This window comes from Tursiops truncatus, chromosome 15 (genome assembly GCF_011762595.2).
Source record: "Tursiops truncatus isolate mTurTru1 chromosome 15, mTurTru1.mat.Y, whole genome shotgun sequence".
Taxonomy (NCBI): domain Eukaryota; kingdom Metazoa; phylum Chordata; class Mammalia; order Artiodactyla; family Delphinidae; genus Tursiops; species Tursiops truncatus.
Genome location: NC_047048.1, coordinates 55476200 through 55483790, shown reverse-complemented (window position 1 = coordinate 55483790; position 7591 = coordinate 55476200). Strand labels below are relative to the sequence as shown.

General features: G+C 44.5%; 1 protein-coding gene across 1 annotated transcript; it reads left to right on the top strand.

Moving 5' to 3' along the window:
- The first annotated feature begins 873 nt into the window (after positions 1 to 873).
- PRND (prion like protein doppel) lies at positions 874 to 6967 on the top strand. Its single transcript, XM_073793317.1, has 2 exons — positions 874 to 1037; positions 2774 to 6967. The coding sequence occupies exon 2, from the start codon at positions 2785 to 2787 to the stop codon at positions 3319 to 3321; it is 537 nt and encodes a 178-aa protein (XP_073649418.1). The 5' UTR covers positions 874 to 1037; positions 2774 to 2784; the 3' UTR covers positions 3322 to 6967.
- Positions 6968 to 7591: the final 624 nt, after the last annotated feature.

Genomic DNA, 7591 nt, shown 5'->3' with positions numbered 1-7591 from the left:
CCAGCAACTCAAAGTCCTGGTGAGTCCTCTCATTTATCTTCCACCCAACATTAGCCCTGCTTGTCCATGGAAGCTCCTCCAAGAAAACTGGTCCCTCACTCCCTGTGGTTCTGGGCTGTGGGTCATGTGGTCCATCTGGTTTCTCGCCCTCTTCCCAACATGACCCTTCCCACAGAGGCTGCCCAGCAAAGGCGCCTTGGCTTCTGAAACTGGTCTTTAGGTGCAGGATAGTATGCATATCCAGAAAGATTTGTTAAAATACCCTCTTGTAGATATTGAAGGAAAAACATTTTCCTTCTAACACTTTTCATTTCATTCTAAAAGACACCTCTCCAAATATCAGTCTTAAAAATAGCCCTAACCAGACTCCTTGGACAGATGCAGCCACTCATCTGTACAGCTGTGACACTGTAATATAATAAGAAATATATATTTGATCTTCATCCCCAGTTCCTGGCACAGAGCTGCTAAAACTTTGTCATTTCCTGAGTGATAGGGGTGAGAGGAGCATTTTTTATTATATTTGGTTTGTTCCCAGTTTCTGGCATGGGGTTCAAAGAGCTTCCAGGTTCGTGAATGCACTCACATTCGGGGAGAGTTGTGTACCCCAAATCCATGAGAACTCCTGTACTTGGAATCCTTCCAGATCTGCCCTATGTACCTCTTCATCTGGCTGTTCATTTATATCCTTTATAATCAACCAGAAATAGTAAGTATAAAATATTTTTAATAAATAACTTAGATAAATAAAAGATACCTCTCAAGTCTTTCTGGACTTCATCAAGTTCTTCACATGGTGTTTATTAGTAAAGAGTAATGAAATGGTCCGTCTGTCTCAAGGCAGAGAAGCACTCGGGAACCCCTGATTGGTCATGCCAGGGAGGGAAGGGCTCCCATATTTGGAAAGCAACAGGAATGCACCTCCCCCTGCAGCTCCTACATAGCCGGGCAGGCCCAGGAGTGTGTGCAGGAGGTGTGCAAGACGACAGTGCACCCGTGGCTCCAGAGGTGCACTGCACTCCCAGAGAGATCCCAAGGTATGTGGGGGGCAGTGTTTGCGTGTGCATTCCATTTTTGTGGCCAAGGTTGTTTATTTTTAATCAGACTGTAAACCATGCAATGATTTCTTTACTCTCGCCTCCTGGGATGGGTCCCACATCTGGAGACACTTGTGAGAATGTTCAGACATCACTGGTGTTCTTGCCTATGTTTTGGTCCTACAATAAAATGCTAGTTTAGGGTTGGCTGGTTGGGATTTTCTTTTGCTTTTAAGTCCTTGCCTCTGAAGACTAATTTCTTTCTCAAGATCTCTATGCTTTTATTTTTTAATTTGATGCACCCATAATTTATATTATTACTGTTATTTAAGATTTCTCCTACCAAGGGGTATGGGCTGATGACATGGGTGTAGCCCCTGTTTAGGAGATTAATGAATGTTTGCTTCACGCTTGGATCTCTTTGGAAAAAGTTCATCTGAGCTCACTGTGATTGGGGGAAAGTGAGGGGTGGATGCTGGAAGCCCGGGTGCTCAGGCTGCTGCCTGGCACACTTGTACCCACCCTGGGGCAGTGCCTGCAAGTAAAGAGAAGTCAGCAGAGGTCTCTTTGCAGGAGTTCAGAGGAGCCTGGGTGTGCACTTAGGTTGCATTTTGCCTCTTTTTCTGCATAAGAACCAGTGTCACACTAGAGTTGAACATTTTAACAGAGAAGTACTAATCACTTTTAGGAATACTGCAGGGAGGATGTGTTAGGGCCTAAGCAAGCTAACTTTTCAACCTCCACCAGCTCTGGTACTCATGGACACAGTAAATCTTCTTCTAGAAGATAGCCTAAGCATGCTCTGCTGTAGTAACTCTTCCTGTATCCCTGATCCACATGGACAAAGGTCCAGGTGCTGGAGTGCCTTGAACAGTTGACCTTGAGAGGTGGATTTCCACAGTAACTATTGTAAGTTCAGGAACCAGATGTGACGAACTACCAGATTGGGGGGCTTAAGGGGGAGGGATATTTCCTGAGGTCATCAGCAGCCTTTCAGATGCCCTGGGGCCACCTTGACTCTCAGTGTTTCCCCAAGCCCTCTTGTCTTCCCTGTCATCTCATTTCCTCTGAAATTCCTCACAGGCCCTGCTATTCACTTAGCTTAGGGGCTATCGGAGCTGCCCTTCATGCCCAGTGAGTCAAAAGCACAAAATTCGAGCACCATCCCCTCCAGCAGCCCAGAAGGGCAGTGGGGCATGGCAAGTGGGCACATGGGAAGAGCATCAGACAGAGCTGGATTCAAATCTGCCATCCACTATTGTGTGGCCTTGGGCAAATTACTTAACTTCTCTGAATCCCAGTACAACTTTTATAAAGTGGGAGTAATAATGTACCTACCCCATGTGAGAATTACGTTAGGCAATGTCAGTGGCTGGCACGTAGTAAGTGCAATAAGAAACTAGTTGAGGGAGGAGGGTGGGGTCACACTGTCCCCAGGGTAAGACTGGAAAGGATATCTATGAATAATCAAGTTGCCTGTTGCAGCTTCTGATCTGTCTGAGAAAACCAAGACCACTGTCCTGAATGGATGTAATTTCAGGCAAAAGCAAGAAACTTGGTATTGAATTGACTTAACCCTGTACAGCCCAAGCCTGCGAAAACAATTATGTTTCCAGAAAAATGTAAAGGGTGCAAGAATGCCATTCCTCTCATAGAATCTCCTACATGTGGGAGGGCGCAGGGGAGACTGGGAACCCCACTGGGGAAGTTAACTGCTCCAGCCTTTTCTGTTGCAGATTCTGACACAATGAGGAAGCATCTGGGTGGATGCTGGCTGGCCATTGTCTGCGTCCTGCTCTTCAGCCAGCTGTCCTCAGTCAAGGCGAGAGGCATAAAGCACAGAATCAAGTGGAACCGGAAGGCCTTGCCAAGTACCTCCCAGGTCACGGAGGCCCACACTGCAGAGATACGCCCAGGGGCCTTCATCAGGCAAGGCCGAAAGCTGGATATCAACTTCGGAGCTGAGGGCAATAGATACTACGAGGCCAACTATTGGCAGTTGCCTGATGGGATCCATTACAATGGCTGCTCTGAGGCCAACGTCACCAAGGAGAAGTTTGTCACCAGCTGCATCAATGCCACCCAGGCGGTGAACCAGGAGGAACTGTCCCGCGAGAAACAAGACAACAGTCTTTACCAGCGGGTCCTGTGGCAGCTGATCAGGGAGCTCTGCTCCAACAAACAGTGTGATTTTTGGTTGGAAAGGGGAGCAGGACTTCGGGTCACTCTGGACCAGCCCATGATGCTCTGCCTGCTGGTTTTCATCTGGTTTATTGTGAAGTAAGTTTGCAAGCAGGCTGGTAGCCACAGAGATGAGTGTGGGTGAGCAAACCATGAGGGAGTTATCTCAGTTCTTCTCCCCAAGCCCCAAACCCCCACATGTTCTGAAGGTACCAAAGAGCAGTGATTGATTCTTCAGCACTTCAAATAACATTCCCAAGTATTCACTCAGGTTCTTGTTTGTATTTGATAAATGTGTGGGCATCAATTCTCTCCAGGCTCTACCTGAGGGTGGCTTGTTCATCACTGCATTCTCAGCTCCGGTGGAGCGTCTGGCACACCATATCATGCAATAAATGTTTGGTAAGCAGATAAAAGAATGCACCAGGGACTGTGCCAAGCACTCCACAATACTTCCCAACAACTCTTAGAGGTAGGTGTTATTCCCATTGTACAGATGAGGAAACTGAAGCTCCAAGACGTAAAGTAGTAAAGTAGCTAGAAAATATCATAGCCATAATTCAACCCTGGCTTGTCTAACCCCAGATTTGCTGCTCTGTACAGTCCCACTTTTGGAAACATGAAAAGATTGATGCTGATGGCCATGTATTTGATACCTTATTACATGGAAGTTGATTAATTAGTTTAATTAAATTAAGATATAATAAAGGAATTAAACTAAAATAGAAATAAAAGCTAAACAAAAGCCCATATTTCCTTGTAAGCCCATATTTCCTTTCCTTGAAGTACTGCTGATTCTGAGTAGACTAGATCTACTCGCAGGATGTGCCTGTGGCACAAAGATGTTCTTTCTCAAGAAGGATAAGTATTTTCTATTCCCATCTCTGAAATAGTCCATGTGTTTAAGAAACTATTTCTAAATAGCATGTTTGCTTTCTAATGTTCCCCCAACCCTGTGTGCGTGTTTTAAGGTACATGCATATGAGCTTCTTTAAATATACTCCCTTTGTACAGGTACTCGATAAAATCTCTAGCCGTTCTTTTACTGCCACTTTGGCAAGGAGCCATCATTTCTGTGAATCACTTACAGCTTCAAAAAAAACAATGCCTTGACAGAAAGGTTAAAAAGAAACTATGTCTTTCGGAAGAACAAGAATTCATGCATGCCACAATCAAGAGCAGATACACCTCTACTTATCATTAGTTAAACTACGTATATATGACAAAATATGAATACAGTTTAAATAAGAATAATGAATCTAATGCTCTAAAAGACACCCCACAGGCCCTCTGGGAGTATGCTCAGAGACCACCCCCAAGAGTTGTTGAACCGTATTTGGAGATAAAAGTTGCTGAATATTATCAATTGTCTGTAAGGGTGAAAAAATGTGCCTTGTCAGACAATCTATCCTAAGTATTTTAAAACGTGAGTGTTGATAATGGTACCTCATGTTCTGAACCTCCACTGCTAATCAGTGTTCTTTGCAAGGATACATTTGGAAGGTTTTAACATAGAAAGTGGGTGGAAGACTTGGGAGCCAGGCAGCCCAGTGGAGCACCTTCCCCAGGGTGTGCAGGGACCTGCCGCACACCCCTGACAGCACATGAGGAACGCCCACCTCCGTGGCTCTCGTGCTGCTAGCACGGTGCCCATCTTCCACAATCCTGGTGAGTTCTAGACCAGAGACCAAGACTAAAGTCCAGAACACATACAGGTTATTTCCTACATGTCAATTTTTTAATAATAACAATAGCAATAAAAACAGAAAGAACAAGTACTTATAGGCTGATGTTGACATTTCAAGTCCCCGCTCTCCTGAGTTTAATTACAAGGGCACACACAGCCTCATAAGCAAAATGACTTCATTACTTATGTGAAAACACTCAGGCCATGATGTAGTACATTTTCTATAATTCCCGTCTTTTCTCATTTCATTAATAGTTCCAGAAACCAGATTTAAGTGGGCATGTAGTGAATTGGTATATAGTGATTCAAATGCAAAATTTATTTAAGGAACTTTTAATTGACTCCGTATGTGTTTGAATATTCTTGTTCATATTGATGAATTATGAGATCAAGTCAAGGCTTTGTGAGTCTAGTTTTCACTTTAGCAAAGGGTTGTCTGGTGCCTACTATGGACAAGACTACGAAGGATTTCTGAATTATTCTTGACAGAGTCATTTTAAATGTGAATAATTTCACCAACCATTGATTTCTTGTCCTTTCTGAGCATTCATTATTTTAATGTAAGTTTATTGTAAAAGTGACACTAAAATTACAACAGAAATCCAAAACATTGCCCACAGTCCCAGCATCTGATTGTCAGGGTTCTCGTTTTGCCCTATAACCTCCTAGTCCTTACCATTTGCATATACAAATGTACATATTTGCACTAATAATGTAAGTGAGCTTGTATATTCTAAATTTTTGCTCAACTTTATTCTATGCTTTTTTCATTTTCTATGATTTGGGGTTTCTTCCCTCCCCCTCTGCCTTCCCCAACCCACCCTCCTTCCTGCCTGAGATGTAGCCTCCACACTTTCCTTGTGCTCAGATACGTAGGACAGAGTTTTTTGTTTGATTACTCCTTTTAAAAATACTATAATCATACATCTCACATTTAATCCTCTGCAATTTACCTCTCTAACGCTGAGTCATGACCCTTGCTCCAGTGCAACAGCTACCTAGTTAGTTAACCTGTCCTTTTAGAATGCTGCATAATGTTCCATCCCATGGAATAGACCAGGATTGATTTAATCATTTCCTTGTTGACGGACCTTCAGGTTGTTTCCAGTTTTTCACCACTGCAAACAATAAACATCCTTGTACAGACAACTTTGCAGTCTGTTACTTTTATTTCCGTGGAATAGATTTACACGTGAAAGTTTCTGGAACAAAGCTGTGTGTAATTAAAATTTTCCTAGACATGACTAGATTATGTTCCTACATAGCTGGAGCATTTCGCATCCCCCTGCTATGTATGGTGCTAACATGTAAGACTTTCATTTAAGTAAGAGCAACTGCCTTTTCCACAAATAGTGCTTGAGCATCTTCTCTACTTTGCACACGACACACCTAAACCTTCCCAACTAATTTCTGACCATAAAAACCATTTGAAAATTCTAAAGCTGTTAGCAATTTCCATCCTACACCTGGTCCTCGGCCCAAAACATCTGGAAAGCAGGCAGAATGTGTGCAGGCTTCCGGCTCAGAGAGTGGTATGCTTGCACAACTCCACACTCCCCAACAGTCAGGGGAGGCACAGTGTGATGTTTGGTCTTGGTCTTTTTATTAATTTGCAGTAAAATAAGAAATGCAAGTATCTGCATTCCAGGAGGAATGCTCTCTAGGTCATAAAAATCAGAAGAAGCAGGAATCGAGCACACAGTGTAAATAGTCCACACTACTCCTTTCCTCTGAGTTGTCTGGGCAGACAATCAGCATCCCCTGGAGCCCCTCACACCCCACCTGGCTTAGGATGTGACTGGCAATCTTCAGAAACCCCACCCTCTGGTCCTAACGAGGTGTGTCCCAGGTAGTGCCATGAGTTTGTCTTGAGCTGCCCACACCCTTTACCTCAAGCTTTCTGATAACAAGTGACTGGCTTTGGGCAGTGGCCCAAAGTGGACCCTTGGCCTTACTTTGCACCTTCGGTTTGGTCACATCTTTCATCTCTACCTTTTCTTCATGTGCTGTATATGGCTGGACAGGGATGCCGTAAGATGCCGATGTGTTGCTCTGTGGCACATTCTGGAGTCTGCCAGGGTCTCACCTGAAATGCTGACAGTGGGGCCTACGTACCCACATGCAGGCAGTGGTAATACATGGGCAGACCACACATGCCAGGTGAGTAATCAAGAAGGCTTACACAGATGTGGCATCATGACAAGTTTCAGTTTCCCAGTTGAAAGTTCAGGTGCTGCTCAGTTGAAGAGCAGACCTCTGACAAGCCCAGCTCAAGACAGCACCTGTGTGTTCACATTTTCTGCCCCAAGCCCATGCAGTCAGACACAGCACAGGGCTCGTTCTTCTCTTATCCTCACTGCTGGTAGGAGACCCTGTTTCAATTGGGCACCCAGCTTTCCTGGTGGAAGAGAAGGGAGCCAAACTTCCCTGCTACTGGGAACAACAGACACCTGCAAAATGGAAATAAGGTGCTATGTTTTTGAGACATCTCTTAGCCCATCCCATCAAAAGCCTGCTCCAGAAAAACAGACTCAACTGCTTCCCTTGGCAAATGGGAGCCTTCCCCTGGGCCCATGAGAGGCCTCAGACTGACCACCCCACTTCCAAAAGGACCTTCCTGGCAGCTGCACCCAGGCCAGAGCTGACCCCCCAAAAAAGCTTATCCTCCAATACCTAAGTGTCACTG

Bases quoted from the DNA above. Each gene is read 5' to 3' on its own strand.
- PRND (XM_073793317.1), top strand. From the start codon at position 2,785: ATGAGGAAGCATCTGGGTGGATGCTGGCTGGCCATTGTCTGCGTCCTG.